Genomic DNA, 14,203 nt, shown 5'->3' with positions numbered 1-14,203 from the left:
CCTGCTGTCACAAGGGCTTTTGGGGGGGGGGGTCTGCAGGGGCTTTCTGGGGTGGATGGGGGAGAGGGCCCTGCTGGAGGTGTGTGCTGCAACAGACACGAACGTGTATCAGCATATCTAAATCCATGTAGGAGATGCCTGTGAGTAAACACAGGGTGTGTATGACATGCTGGGTGGTGACAGCACATTTTTGCACTGTAGAGGTTTAGCTAGCTTTGCCTTGAATGAAATAAACTTTATGTTTAATAGAGAAACTAGAGGCTGGGTTGCTGGATGTGTTTAGGCTCCCTCGGGGCACGCTGCATTGCCGGCCCTGCACCGAGGCAGAGCAGCAGCGATTCCCTTGCCTGCTGAGCACTGGCCGTGTTTAGAGGGTGCTTGGGGGTATTTCCCAGTGGAAAAGGCTCTGAGCGCAGCTGCCTGGAAAGCAGGATCCCTCCCTACCATGTTGCATGGGAATGGTCCCTATTTCTGTGCTAGAAAGTGTTGATTTAAAGGAATGCCCGATGTCCATGTTTGTTTCCAGTAATTTCAACTGGCCCCATTCTGACCAGCCTGAGCGGCCGGGGTCTGTGTGCAGGAACAGGTTCTTCACCAGAGTCAGCAAATAAAACCCTGCCCTGCGCTGGGAAAGCAGCTCCTGCGGAGCGCTGGGTGCTGTCAGAAACACCCTCGCAAGCAAGAGGGCCAGAGCCTTCAGAGGCTGCGTGAAAAAAAACAAACACTCTCCTTTAATGGGGTTATTCCATAGCACAAACATCATTTCTCTCCGTAGAACAGTAGTAAGCAAAGAGCAGCCTCGCCCCGCAGGAGCCTTCCTGCCACAGCAGGGTCAGCACCGGGTAATAAATTAATCTTTCTGCAGAAGGAGCTTGAGCTGCTCAGATTCCTCCATGGTATCAGTGGACGTGGCTCCGAGCCGCCCTTTGCCTCCTTGGCTGGCCTCTGGTGTGCTAAATCACAGCCCGGCAGTGAGGGCTCGGGAGGCACCGCTCACCTTTTGATGCCGGAGCTGCTGCAGCCAAGTGCGTAGGGATGGGGAGGGAGGCGTGAGGGGAGGGGAAGGACCTGTCCCAGCAGGTCTCAGAGCTCCGACTGGAATGAGAGAGAGAAGAAATGGTGAGATTTGAAAGGACATCTGAAACCAGGAGCACAGAATCACATCCTTAAGGAGCCGGCTCCGCTCCATGCTGAGCCCAAGGGTGCCCTTTCCCAGCACCCCCAAACCCCCTGTGCTAGAGCAGCCGCAGGCAGCGGTGCAGCACTGACCCTCCGCACGGCGTAGATCCAGTTGAGGTAGGCACGGACGCTGGTGTAGACGCCGGGCATGCTGGGGGTGCCACAGCCCTCGCCCCAGCTCACAATGCCCACCACTTGCCAGTGCTTGCCTGAGTAGAGCAGGGGCCCTCCGCTGTCTCCCTGCAAAGGATAAACCATCAAAGGGAAGAGCCCCCATTCCCAGCACACTGGGTACCAGTGCTCGTGGCTGCAGCTTTCCCACCCCTGGAAGGAGCTATTTCCTCAATCGGAACCAACCTGGCACGTGTCCACCCCGCCTTGGGGCAGGCCAGCACACAGCATCTTCTCGGTGACCTCGCCATGGTAGGCACCGACGTTGCAGCTCTCCTCATCAATGAGTTTCACCTCCGCCTGCTGCAGGACCTCAGACAGTTTGCCTGCACACAATGTGGTGCCTCAGAGGGGACCCTGTAGGGAGCCCACCGGCCCCCTTCCTGCGAGTGGTGCTGGGGGGGGACTGTCCCACTCACCGCGCTTCTGTGTGTAGCCCCAGCCTATCACCCACAGGGGTGTGCCTGGCACCAGCTCCTCGTCGAAGTAGGGCAGGCAGATGGCCTTGCTGCTGTCTGGAATGGAGACAGGAAAGGCAGGAGGTGACTGAGGGTGGTTGTGGGGAAGTGGGTTGTGGCCATGCACCACTGGGCACCCAGCTGCCCCCTCATGTGTGCCCCTCTGCACTGCTGCTTGATGCCCACTGAGCTCCTCGCCTGCTCGTGGGGCTCTTGCTCCGAGGAGGTACGTGCCATAACTCACCTGAGACGTGCAGGGGAGACTGCAGCTTCACCAGAGCAATGTCGTTGTCCTTGGGAGACGTGGGCATCTCCCCAGCCAGGAAGACCTTCTCCACAGCAAGGGTGCTGGTGCCTGAGAGGAGGTTGGAGCCGGCCTTCACACGCCAGCTCTGAACAATGGGGTTGTTCCTGTGCACAGACATGTCTGTTATTGCTCCCCTCTTCCCTCCCGCTGCAGGGACAGGCAGCAGAGCCTTGCCTACACTGCGCCCTGCTCAGCATCATTGTACCAAGGGGCACAAAGCCATGTTAACTACAGGACCACCCGGCTTAAACCCAGGCCTTGAGGAGCCGACTCACTTGAAGCAGTGTGCTGCCGTCAGGATCCAGCTGCGGTCGATGATGCTGCCCCCACAGATGTGCTCCTTCTTGTACTGCAGGCTGACCTGCCACGGCCAAGCCTCGATGGTGGCTGCGCTCCCCCCCAGCACACGCGGAGTCCTTATGCTCTCCCCACAGCCTTCTGCAGGGTGGCAGAGCCACAAAGCAACAGGTCAGCTGCAGCGGTGGGGAGGGAGAGCATTGCTCTGCCCTCCTCTGTCCTCAGGTAAGTGGGGACAGAGGCTCCTTAGAGCCTCCTGACACTGTCTGCCACCCCTTTGTGGGCCACTCAGCACACCCCCTTTTGTTCTCTGCATGCACATCATCCCTGGGCTTGGTTCACCTGTTCCTTGCCTTCTCCAGCCCACCGAGCAGATTAGTTTGATCAGGATAATTCAGCAGCAAAAGCAGACCCATCCCAGCAGCTGGTTAAGCCTCTCTTAGGTGTTCCATGTCTGGGAGGTTTACATTGGCTTAGCAAGGAGGTTAGCAGTAATGAAATCCAACTTTTCTCATGCAAATCCTCACTGTGGGAATCAGGGAGGGCCAGGGCTTGGGCCATAGCTGAGCTCTTGCAGCCGCAGCGCAGCACACGGGGACGTGCCAGGAGTGGGGAGGTGGAGTGGCACGAGGTGCAAACAGTGCCATGATACTTACTGGAACAGAAGAGCGAAACAACCACTCCAGAGAGGCATTTCCTGGGAGAGGGAGGGAAAGGGCTGGCGTCAGTGGCGGAGAGGCTCCGGCTCAGCAGCAGGATGAGGGGCACGGTGACCACCTCCTGCACAGCCCCGTCACTCACCGGCCTGGCTCGGGCATCTGGAGGCTGCCGTTCCTCAGCACGACCTCGCGGGGAGGCAGGGGCTGCCCGGTGCCTGCTTCCACCGCTGTGAACGTGGGGTTGCTGAAAGACACGGGGGTGGGCCAGGTGAGCCAGCACAGCGGGTGCACGGTCCCAGCACAGCACCAGTGTGCACTGCACAGGCACCTCCGGGAGCGTGGACACCCAGCGGGTTGGGCTCGCACTGAGCCACAGGTGGCCTAACCCAACCTTCACAAATAGGTCCTAAATGTTTGCCTATGGCTCCAACAAAGAGCTGCTGAGCAAGAGAGGAAGCAGGAGTGTAGGAAGGGAATGCAGACCCTGTGCCAGTGAGCAAAAGAAAGACTCATAGAAAATGGAGGTTCTGGGGACAGGGACACGGGGATGCCAAAAGAGGCATCCCTGAAGGGCCAGGGCAGGGTGTGGAGACCTGGCACTGATATCAGGACCAGGGACAAGAGAGCAGTGGAGGAGTCACAGAATGGTTTGGGTGGGAAGGGATCATCCAGTTCCAGCCCCCTGCCATGGATAGGGACACCTTCCACCAGACCAGGAGTACCCAGATCTCAGCTGTAACCTGCTTTAGGTGAATGCAGCACTCCAAGCTTGCTGCTAGCTCAGGGCAGCGCAGAGGCAGATACAGGTGTGTTTATGGAGCTTAATTGCAATACAAGGACCCAGCCCTGCCCTCCCACACCCCAGCCAAGTGCTGCTCTCATGGGGCTTTTAAAAGGGAGAGTAGGGCAGTGTGTTTTCCCCCGGGATGGGTTCTGTATGTACTGCAGGAGGGGCTGCTTTGGTGAGGTGAGTGCTTGCCATGGGTACCCGCAAGGAGGTGGGGTGAGGAGTAGGAAGAGGGCAGGGGATGGAGCAGCGGTACTGGGAATGGTGCTATGTTTGTGTGGGAAGCTGCCAGGGCTTCTATCACAGAGACCAGCCAGCTCTGAGCACCCTGTGTCCTGGGGATGGGCTGAAACCATTAGTGCAGGGCTCTGAGTGCTCTATGTGTAAATAGAGCCCCACTCAAAAAGAGCTTTTATGGGAGAGGGATGGATAGAGCAGTGAGAGAGGTGTTGAGAAAGCAGTCATGTACCTCCTGTAGCCCATTTGCTCGCAGGCTGCTTTTGCCAGCATCAGGTTGAAGTGGTCATGGCAGATGCAGAACCAGTCTCCAGTGTCCCTGTTAAGCACCTGCAGGATGGATCTGTCTTTGGAAACACGGGCTGGAGACAGACACAAAGGCAGCTTTGTCACGGGTGACTCTGGCAGGCAGCAGCCATGCCCCTTTGGAGCCCAAGCAGGGTGCCCTGGACTCACCCCCAGCTAGTGGCTCCTCAGGGACCCACTGGGGACAGTTGGCCTCATCCTCGCCCTGCAGACAGTCCACCTGCCCATCACAGACTTGCTGCAGTGGAACCAGCTTTAAGGGCTGTTTGCAGAAGAAGTAGTGTTGGTCCAGGTAAACCTTGACTGCGAGAAAGGGGGGTGTCAGCAGGAAGGTCCCAGCCAAGCCCTGGGTCCAGAGCTGTGTTTGCTGTGCAAAAGGAGCAGGGAGAGGAGAGCTGGAGCCATACCCAGGAACCCGACTGCAACCAGGCAGGCGAGGGTGAGCACCACTGCCAGGACCAGGATGCCGATCCGTTTGAAGGACTGCAGGGATGTGGAGCCTTTGCGTCTCGGGCTGGGACCTGCAACACAAAGGAACGTGGCCCTGCGTCGCCCGCCCCAGCCCGTCAGCACTCGTGCCCCCAGCTCCCACAGGTATTACCTCTGCCATTGAGCCGCTCGGAGGCTACATCCTGCAAACCAGAGGGGGAAAGCAGTTATCGAGCTGGAACTTCAGCAAGAAGCGGTTGGTGGATGGGCAGGGTCTGTAGGAGCGTGGCTAGCTGGTCCCATGGCAGTTCCCATGCCGAGTGCAGAGATAACAGGATCAGCCACCCCAGAGAAAGCAGAGGATCAGCTAAGCAGGCACAGAGGCTGCTGTGTCTCTGGCTTGCTCAAGGTCCCTGGGGAGGATTAGCAGGGGAAATGCTTCAGCCTACATCGGAGGTTGTTTTAGAGCTGCTGAAGATGGAGGTGGCAGCAGGGGGGTGGCATGTCCTGGTGCAACACTTAGCTCTGTTGCCGCCCAGCATCACCAGCTGTGTTGCTCCTTTGAACACTATCTGTGCAATTCCAGTAACTGGTTATTAAAGTTATAGAATTACTGTCATTAATGCACCAGGGGCTTAAAAAGTCATAGTTGTTATGAAAGCACTTTCTGATGTGCCAAGAGGCTCTGAGTCAAAACAGAAGTGGTGGCACCCAGACATGTCACCATGGGGGGTTATATTCTCTGACCAGCGCAATGTGGGGTCAGAAACCGAGTGGCACAGCCAGCGTCCTCCCTGGCACGCTGCTGGAGAAACCAGCCTGGCCCATGGGAGGGAAGCTGTGCTGCTGCTAGGACACGCAGCAAACACAGCCTGGGAGCAGTCGGCGCAGGAGGAAGTGGTGGAAGAGGCATTGATCCCACTTGATCTCTTCAAAATCGTTTTCTTGTAAGAGCTTCTCATGTGGGAGATGCCCAGCTGCGGTAGGAGAGGTCCTGTGAGCTGCACCAGCCAGCCGCTGCCTCTCATCCTTGGGGGGTTGGTGCTAGGCAAAGATGAGAGCCCCTTTGGGCTGTTGTTTCTGTATGTTTCTATTGCCTTGTTTTGCAGCTATGCTTGTGACATGCTGTTGAGCTGCTCCCTGACGGCCTGTGCTTTCCCCCTGAATGCCCTTCCGGCCCTGAGAGAGCTCTTCTTCTCTGCTCTGGACTCTACCACACAGGTAAGAGGAGCTGCTGCGCTTCGGGAGCACACACTTGTCTCTGGGCTGGAGCCAAGTGTGTTTGTTGTCTCAGATGAGAGCAGTGGCCCCTGTGCCACTGCAGGGTTTCAAGGTTGGGGCTTTGAAGAACAGTGGTGCCATCAGACCAGGGATGCAGGCAGGCTCCAGCCCAAGGCAGGTGGGAGGGAGTGATGGAGCCCTCCCTCTGGTCACTGTGTTTGGGCATGTTTAGTCATGCACAAAGACTTTGTTAGCAGGATTTTACAGGCGAGCGACAAGCGATTATTTGTGGGTTAACGTACAGAGATAGCTTGGATTTGATGTGCTGCTAGCCCAGCCATCGCTGCCTCTCCATCGCAGCCCTGCTGCATGGCTTGGGCTCCCACTTTTGGCTGCTCCCCAGCCTGGGAACAAGAAGTGCAGGGGAGGACTGGATCCAGCCTGTGCTGACAGGGCTGTGGGCATGTGGCTGTGCCTCAGCATGGAGCCATCTGGCTCTTCAGGAGGTGCCAGGGGCCTTGCTCCAAAGAGCCTGGCTCATCTGGCACTGATGCTGAGCGTGGGCAAGTCATGCCAAGCACCCAGCTCTGGATGCACAGAGCCCCTTGGCTCCTCTTGGTCCCTGTGAGGATGCTTCTGTGCTATCAGCGGTCGTAGCTGCTGGGATGTGGAGCCCAGCTCTGTGTAGGGAGCAAGAGAGCAGGGTGGGAAGGTGAGGGTGTCTCCTGGGCCTCCCATCTCATCTGCCCTTCCCAAACTGCTCACCTGCAGCACCTGGTGCCTGCGGGAGTTTTGTGATGTGGCTCAGCTTGCTCCCAAACACCACCTACGTCCTCCCGTGCATCCAGCCAGGGCACGTGGGGCTGCTCCTTCCTCGTGCTGACCTCTCGTGTCACCGTGAGCCTGGACCATGGGATCCTAACGGTTCCTGTGGGACCGGTCCCAGGACCATGGCCACCATGGCTCCTCCAGGCTCCACAGCATGCCTGGGGCTGAGAGTCACTGCAGCAGCTCTGCTGCCCCTGCCTGCCCACAAGCTGCCTGTGCTTGTGCCCATCACATCACCTGGTATCAAGCTCCTTTCCCTGTGCAGGTCTGGACACAGGTGGGAGGGATGATGCTGTGGTGCTGGCCACTTCCCACCTGCAGAAGTCATTGCCTGGTGTTGATTTCATTTTCTAATGCGTTTTCTTCCATCCATGAACTTCCTCAGTTTCAAACAGATTTGCAGCTCGGGAGCTGCCCCAGGGGCTGCCTCTCCATCACTGCCCACTTGCTCCCAAAACCACGCTACGGCAAGAGCTGCACGGGTTAGATTCCAAGGAAGGCAAGAGCTGTGCCAGCTCCTTGTGGAGTGGAAGCACATGATTTCCTGGAGAAGTCAAGGTTGCCGTAACTAATTGAGCTCCCTTGCTGTATTCACGTTAATGCTTCTATGGCCAGTCTACACTCCAGCTCTGCAAGCACCATCCCATGAGCCATGGTGAACTTCTGCACTCTCTTCTGAGGAGGCTTGGATATCCAGGGGTGCAGCCAGGCTCTTGCTGCTTTTCCTCCACACTGTGTGGCTGCAAGGTGCTGCGATGCACTGAATAGCTGCTCCCGAATGTGGTGGAATGTTCAGTGCAAACCCCAACTCCAAAGGCTGCAGGGTGCTTGGATCCAGGGCTAGCTCCTTGGCTGCAGGACATTTAATCCATGGGGTCATGTAGCCACTGATGCCATGCAGGTGAGCGAGTTGCCTACCCTGGAGGGATTGATGTCCTGATATGCTGCTGGTGGAGGGGTTTATGCTGCCCTGCGAGCTGGGCTGTACGTGCCTGCCCTCTGTTAAGGAAGGCTTTTCCTCCTAGGGAGGGACTGCATGCCAGGCTGGGGTTTGGTGGTACTGGCTTTGCCAGCTAAAGGTACTGCAAGAAGCCAAGCCGAGCACGTCCCTTGTGCTGAGCAGAGGGACTGGCCGTCCTGCGGTGGAAGCACTGGGGGACAGGGGACTGGGCTCCTTCCCTGGCATTGCCTAAGTACCAGCCCCTTCTCAGGGCAAGGAGGGGGATAACAAGATGCTTCCGAGTGCAGGAGAGGGCCAAGCAAGGCACAGAGAAATGTGGGAGTGAGAGCGAAGCACTGTGTCCAGCAGCCATGGTGCAGTGTTGAGACACAGGTAGAATCATTCTCTGTTGGGATGCTGCGGGGGCTGGGACCAGGGAGCAGCAGGTCTTTGGAGCCTGGGCTGCCCCATCACCAGTGAACTGCTGCGGGCAGACCCGGTCTGCGAGTGCAGGAGCCATGGGGAGTGTGGGGCCTGGGGGCTGCCATGCAGAGAGGGGCAGAGCGGTGGGCGAAGCTGTTGGTAACTCACCATGTTCATCCAGCTCCGACGCTGTCTTCAGCCTGCAGAAACCCAGCCAATATCCTCCAGCTGGGACACGGGGAGGCTGCCGGTGCCCCGATGCCCAGGGAGCTGGACCAGCGATGCTCCCACCACCCCTGTGCCTGTGCTGCTCTGCCCACACTTTAACACTGGGGCAGGACCGCCCCAGCACTCCTTAAAACCCACGGCAGGAGTTGTGAAACAGGAATTGTGATCTGTATGGTAATACAACACCAGTCTATCAGCGGCTCCGGCGCCTGCAGTAATCTCCTGAGCATCTGCCTCTGGAGGTGACTCACCTGCAGATCTGTCACAAAATAGCTTATCAGGAGTGAACTGACTGGATTTTTCCTGCTCTCCAGCTGATGATAAGAGGAACCACGGCTGTCCCGCTCTCCATCCGCATCACACTGGGTTGTTTTCAAACAGAGGTGTTAGTAGGTGGAGGAGGAAAGGAGTTTACGCGTGAGGTTACGGGGCCATTGTACCCTCTCGGGTCACTCAGTCTGTCTGTCCCTGTGCAGCCCCAGCTTGTGGCTGACACAGGCAGGCAGCTCGGAAGGAAAGCGAGTGGGTGCCCGTGCGTTGGATGAGCTCACTGGTGTTGCACAAGGTGTGGCTGGCAGGGCTGGGTGCGGAGAGGGGCTCTTACAGCCCCCAAGTTTCGGTGCCGTGCCCGTAGGCTGGTGCTGAGGCTGCTCATGGAGCTGCGCAGCACTGGTGCAAAGCTGGGTTATGTGTCCAGGAATGATGGCTTGGGATGGGGAGCAGTTTGCTTACCCTGCTGCTGAGCAGGATGGGCTGTCGGGATTAGGTATCAGGAGCTGCGGTCAGCTGGCTGGAAAGGCTCGTGCGGGTCATGCGGGAGGTGGTGCAGGATGAACCAAGCAGCTCATTATCCTCTCCTTTTGTAATGAAGCTCTACCAGTGGTCAAGCAGAGCTGCTGCTGCCGTGTGTGTGCACTGAGCCGGTGGAGAGACCGTGGAGCATCCTGACCTGCCGCTCCTCAGCCAGGGAGCTGTGCCATCGCTGTGCCAGCTCAGCCTGCCGCAGCAGGGGCCCTGGGGAGAGCAGGCAGCGCATCCCAGGAGCCTGACCAGGGATCCTGGCATCTACGTGTGGCTCTGCAGGTAAGGATGCCCTCCCCACTCACTGCAAGAGCAGCTCGACACATGGGTGCTGCAGGGATCAGGCAGAGGCTCTGGAGTGAGCTCAGTCCCGTGCATCCAGCGCGTCCTGTGTGGCCTCTGCCGGGTCACAGGGCATGGGCAGCGCTCCTGGAGCATCGCAGTGCCAGCCCCACACACCCCATAGCTTGGCCTCAATGCTGTGGAAGGAAGAGCAGCCCGGGAACATCCCTGGGGTGGGAGCTGACGCAGTGGGGAGCAGCTCTTCCTCCTTGGAGGTTAAGTGAGGGTTTTGAGGAAGCAGCTCTGTTTCAGGTGTTATGTCACGGCTCCGTGCGCCTTCGGGGCTTTGCTTCCTGGAGTGCGGCTGCATTTCCAGCCCGTTGCCCTCCCCTGGCCTCTTGCACCCAGAACCCCAGCATGACGCAGGCTTCCGAGCACCTTGGCTTTGACTGGGGTCAGGCAGAGGCCAGGCAGGGCTGGCCCAGGGGTAAGCAGAGTGCATCACCCCTCTGCATCCCGGCCAGCATCCCCACAGGTCCCAGGCATCACTCCTGGATCTCAATGCTGAGATGGTTGCCCTGTGGGGGGGCTGTACAGGGGCTTGGCTTTGCTATGGTGTAGTTGGAGCCTGTGCACTAAGGTGGGAGGGAATTTGCCCTGGCTGCCCCGTTTCCAAGCTGTTAATGCTTGTCCCCGTTTGTTACCTTCTACCTGCAGCTGCCAGAGATGGTTTCCCTCTCTACCTGCAAGCAGGCAGTGATTGCCACCTAACCCTGTGGCTTGGAAAGAACATGATCGAACAGACCCATAAGTGCATCACACTGTGACTGAGGGCAGCTGGTGGGGTATGCCCTGTCACCCTGAGTCCTGCCCTCACCCTGTACAGGGCCATAACCTTTGCAGGCGTTCCTGAACGCCCAAGGCCAGGGCTTTGTGTGGAACCTGCTCCCCTCCTGGCTGCTGTTCTTCACCAGGAGGTGGCAGTTGGAGGATGCAGCCACTTAGACACCCCTGTGTCCATCCCTTGGGCCCCAGCACTGCCCTCTGTCAGGGTGCCTCTCCCTGCCAGCAGCAGGAGGGCATCGTGCCTACCCCAAGCATGTGGGGAGCTGTGCTGGGAGCAGCCATGCGGGGCTGGGGCACAGGCAGCGTGCATCCATCGCGTGAGGAGCGATGTCTGTCTGCTCAAGCTCCTCCGCTTTCTCTCCTAGGAACCAGTTGAACCAGCGGGCGAGGAGCGGTGCCCAACCTCGCTGCAGTGCAGGGGTTGAGGTGGCTGTGTCACTGGGAGAAGAGGGGACAAGCAGGACGTGCCAGGCTCCAGCAGCTCCCAGCCTGGACAAGCCGTGAGCAGCTCCTGTGGCACAGCACCGGGTGACAGGACATGGACCAGCAGGTGGGTGAGTACGTGGCCTTCTCTCCCCTTAAGGAGCAGAGGTGGGGATGGTTTGTGGCACAGCAGCGGCTCGGTAACCTGCTCCTCTCTGCTGTGAGCCGGGGCTTGACCGCTGGTGTGGCTCTGAATCCAGCAGTGCTGCTTGGAGGCATCTTGGGACGTGAGGAGGTCTGCTCCCGAGGGTTTCGGGGCAGGGGCTGCTTCCCACACATGGCATGGGGCAGGGGCTGGGCATGAAGCCGTCATGCTCCCACCAGTGGTAGGTGTGGGGACAGGGCAGTTTCGGCAGCGGGGTGATTCAGGGAGGCTCTTGCATCATGCTCCTCCTGCCCCAGCTCCTCTGTGTGAGTCACTCCTGCAGCAGACTCCTGACCTCACCCCTGCCATCCCATGCTGGGATGTGAGGTCCCTGGGGTCCCAGCTCACCCCCGGCTCAGCAGCAGCAGGGTGCATTGGTTGCCCACCTCTCCTGGCCCCCTGAGCCCAGCCCCTAGAGCCCAGCAGAAGGGAAGGGCAGGCCGGTCCTGCTTGTCTGCGGTGCCTGGGAGCTGGTGTTGCGGCGCTCAGCGGCTCCTGGGTGCTTGCCAGATCCCGTCAGGTAGAGCAAGTGCTGTGGGTTACGGGATGCCCTGGCTCACTGTGTAAACACTGTGACCACAGGGGAAGTGTTCTCACTGCACCGGCATCTGGCTAAATTTAGCTGCTGTGAGGTCATCCTCATCCCTGGTGCTGGGGGCACAGCACCCGGTGCGCTTGCCCCTGTGCAGGCTCTGGGGCAGTGGCCAAACCCTGCAGCCCCCCGAGCAGTGCCCATCACCACCCCTGCCTGTGTTCTGCTGATGGGCCCCACTGGGACTGACTGGGCAGCTTCTTGGTCAGGGATGCTGGGGTGACAGGGGCTGTACTCCTGTGAGACGTGCTCATGCTGGAGCCTGCTGTGACAGTGGGGAAGGGTCTAGGGTGGTGTTTGGGATGCACAGGGGTTTGAGTCAGCAGGAGCTGACAGCAGCTAGAGAGAGGTGTGATTAGCACCCTGGTGCTGTAGGTTAGACAAGATTTGCTCCGTGCAGCATGCAACCTATTGTCAGCAGAGAAATGGACGTCCACCAGCGGTGCTGTGCCTGGGTACCTCGCTGTCCCTTTGACAGTGGTGGAGAGTTGGTTGTGGATGCAGCGCGGATGGGAGGGGTGGGGGAGGTCCTGCACAGCCCCATCATCCTCCTGTCCCAGCCCCGTGCTGGCAGCAGAGGCTGCTCACCCTGATAAACACATCCTCTAGAGGGAACTGCCTGTCCAGAAATGGGTCTGTGCAGCTGCACAGGGACACTGCCGGCACCGGCCAGGGTATGGCACTGCATGGCTGCGGGAGCACTGGGACAGCACCAGTGCCACCGCTGTGCCAGCAGCTCCAAGGAGGTGCTTCCCCCCCAGGAGAGCGTGTGTGGGACCAGGAGTGGGGATGCAGGCATCGTCGGGGTGGGCAGCTCCTGCTCCCAGCACAATGGCATGGGTTTGGGCACGGCTCCTGGCAGTGGAGCGCAGTCCCTCCAGTTTGGATGTTCAGAACCCCCGGTCTCCCAGAGGCATTTGTCTGCAGAGCCCCTTCTCCCTTACAGGGCAAGAGCCCATGAAGGTGCTCGGAGTGATCTTGGGTGTCGGGCTGGCCTTGCTGATCCTGGTGGGCTTTGGCTACAACTTCATCCGGTGGTACCAGAGGGGCCAGTGCTGGTGCCGTGAGTATGGGCAGTGTGGGGCTGGGATGTGGGAAGCATCCCTGACATTGGCTGGTCCCTGGGGAAGCCCACATGCAGGATGGCTCTGGGGCAAGCTGGGGGCACACAGAGGCTGAGGAGGGGGTGCACAGTGGTGTGCTGGTGCTGCCAGCTACCCCAGGGGCTGTCCTGCCCTTTCCCATCCCGCTACACAGATCCGTGGCAAAGCAAAGGCTCTGACACTTCTCTTCCTCACCTCCCCAGGGCCTGACTTCATTTTCAACCTCTACCACACCTGGTGAGTGAAGCCATGCGGGGCCTTGGGGCAGGCTGGGTGCTCCCTTTGCATGGTGCTGAGATGTCTCAAGCCCTCGCTAGTCCCAACCCCACTGAGCTTTGCCCTGGGGCAGATGCCCTGGGCAGCCCTGGCTGCAGGGCAGGCTGGCATCTCTGCCTTCCCTGCAGTGGGTCGGTGGCGGTGGAGCTGGTGCCACCATTCAGCATCAGCGGCTCGCTGAGCGAGGCAGGGAGCAGCTACACGCCCTTCCACAACCAGGGACCATGAGCAGGGGCCGGGATGTGCAGGTAGGATGTTCCCTGCTCCTCCCCGACTGGTGGTGGTGAGGGGGTCCCTGGAGTTATGTGCCCGGGAGAAGCTGGTATTTGGGGTGGCTGGAGCAGTGGGTCTGTGCCCCAGAGCATCCGTGCCTCCTCGGAGCTCTTGGTCATCGCAGCTTTCCCTGGGATAATCCCAAGGCTTTTCCTGTGAAAGTCCTCTTCACGCCTGTGGGGCATCAGGGGCTTTCCCTGAGCTCTGGTTCTGTGTGGGTGTCCCAGTGCAGGCTTTGGTTTGCATTTCCTTCCCCATGCCCTCTGTCCTCAGCCTGGGATGGGACACGAGGCTGGGAGCGATGGCTGCGTAGAGGCTGTGTGCTCACTGTGCAGCTTCCCCATGCTGCCTCACAGCCACCTCCCAGCACCCACAGAAAGAGCAACCAAAATCAGCTTAGGGGAATTCCTGTGTTCTTTCTTCTTTAAAACACAGCCCCTCAATGTGCTGGGTTTCCACTGAAACCACCGGTGCAGTTTCTGTGTTTTACAAGAGCTTCTCCATCTGCTTCCCACAGCTGCATTCCCCTTTTGGCCCTCCTTGAGCATGGGAAGGTGCCCGGGGCCGGCTGCCATCCCCATGCACTGCCACAGCCTCCCCTTGCTTGGGCTGGAGGAAGAGGGAGCTGCCTTATCCCAGGCTTCCTCACTGTGCATCCCATGACCCAGAGACACCCCATCCCTCAGGACCAGCCAGCCCCATGTCCAGGAGACCTTGGGCCAAGGCTGTTGGTGAACAGGGCTGTGTGAGATTTGGGGAACCAGCTAAAAAGGGTGGTAATGAGCCACAGAACTGGATGGCTGCTTTTGTGCAATAGAGGAAAATCTCATAAGGAAATGAGACTGCTTCAGGCTTCCCTCCTCGGTGAAACATTGGTACCAATGTGGAAATTTGTCTCCTGCGCTGACAGTGCAAACACCTCAGAAAGCCCC

At 59.0% G+C, this 14,203-nt stretch overlaps 2 protein-coding genes across 4 annotated transcripts; one reads left to right on the top strand and one right to left on the bottom strand.

Moving 5' to 3' along the window:
- Positions 1-711: 711 nt before the first annotated feature.
- Positions 712-8,569, bottom strand: TMPRSS4 (transmembrane serine protease 4). Its single transcript, XM_061478172.1, has 13 exons — positions 8,411-8,569; positions 5,003-5,033; positions 4,809-4,922; positions 4,552-4,704; positions 4,328-4,457; positions 3,214-3,315; positions 3,069-3,109; positions 2,391-2,553; positions 2,053-2,219; positions 1,770-1,865; positions 1,537-1,676; positions 1,270-1,419; positions 712-1,095 (listed from the first exon to the last, which is right to left on the bottom strand). Exons 1-13 carry the CDS (start codon positions 8,417-8,419, stop codon positions 1,084-1,086), a joined length of 1,308 nt encoding a protein of 435 aa, XP_061334156.1. The 5' UTR covers positions 8,420-8,569; the 3' UTR covers positions 712-1,083.
- An 847-nt stretch (positions 8,570-9,416) lies between these two features.
- SMIM35 (small integral membrane protein 35) lies at positions 9,417-13,925 on the top strand. 3 transcript variants are annotated; one of them, XM_061478178.1, is made up of 6 exons: positions 9,417-9,553; positions 10,765-10,953; positions 12,566-12,682; positions 12,926-12,959; positions 13,127-13,246; positions 13,789-13,925. In XM_061478178.1, exons 2-5 carry the CDS (start codon positions 10,938-10,940, stop codon positions 13,224-13,226), a joined length of 267 nt encoding a protein of 88 aa, XP_061334162.1. In that variant the 5' UTR covers positions 9,417-9,553; positions 10,765-10,937; the 3' UTR covers positions 13,227-13,246; positions 13,789-13,925. The 3 variants fall into 3 exon arrangements, with proteins under 3 accessions (XP_061334162.1, XP_061334161.1, XP_061334164.1); XM_061478177.1 differs by having other exon boundaries at positions 13,127-13,925; XM_061478180.1 differs by having other exon boundaries at positions 9,444-9,553; positions 10,271-10,953; positions 13,127-13,925.
- Positions 13,926-14,203: the final 278 nt, after the last annotated feature.

This window comes from Pezoporus flaviventris, unplaced genomic scaffold (genome assembly GCF_033815535.1).
Source record: "Pezoporus flaviventris isolate CSIRO_AGI_PZ_B2104156 unplaced genomic scaffold, CSIRO_AGI_Pfla_v1 ptg000113l, whole genome shotgun sequence".
NCBI lineage: Eukaryota > Metazoa > Chordata > Aves > Psittaciformes > Psittacidae > Pezoporus > Pezoporus flaviventris.
This window is presented reverse-complemented; position numbering and strand designations above follow the sequence as displayed.

Bases quoted from the DNA above. Each gene is read 5' to 3' on its own strand.
- TMPRSS4 (XM_061478172.1), bottom strand. The intron at 4,705-4,808 runs GTATGGCTCCAG...CCTTTCTCGCAG, and splicing joins GGTTGCAGTCGGGTTCCTGG to TCAAGGTTTACCTGGACCAA. The intron at 1,420-1,536 runs GTTGGTTCCGAT...TATCCTTTGCAG, and splicing joins GCGGGGTGGACACGTGCCAG to GGAGACAGCGGAGGGCCCCT.
- SMIM35 (XM_061478178.1), top strand. The intron at 12,683-12,925 runs GTGAGTATGGGC...TCACCTCCCCAG, and splicing joins GAGGGGCCAGTGCTGGTGCC to GGCCTGACTTCATTTTCAAC. The intron at 12,960-13,126 runs GTGAGTGAAGCC...CCTTCCCTGCAG, and splicing joins TTCAACCTCTACCACACCTG to TGGGTCGGTGGCGGTGGAGC.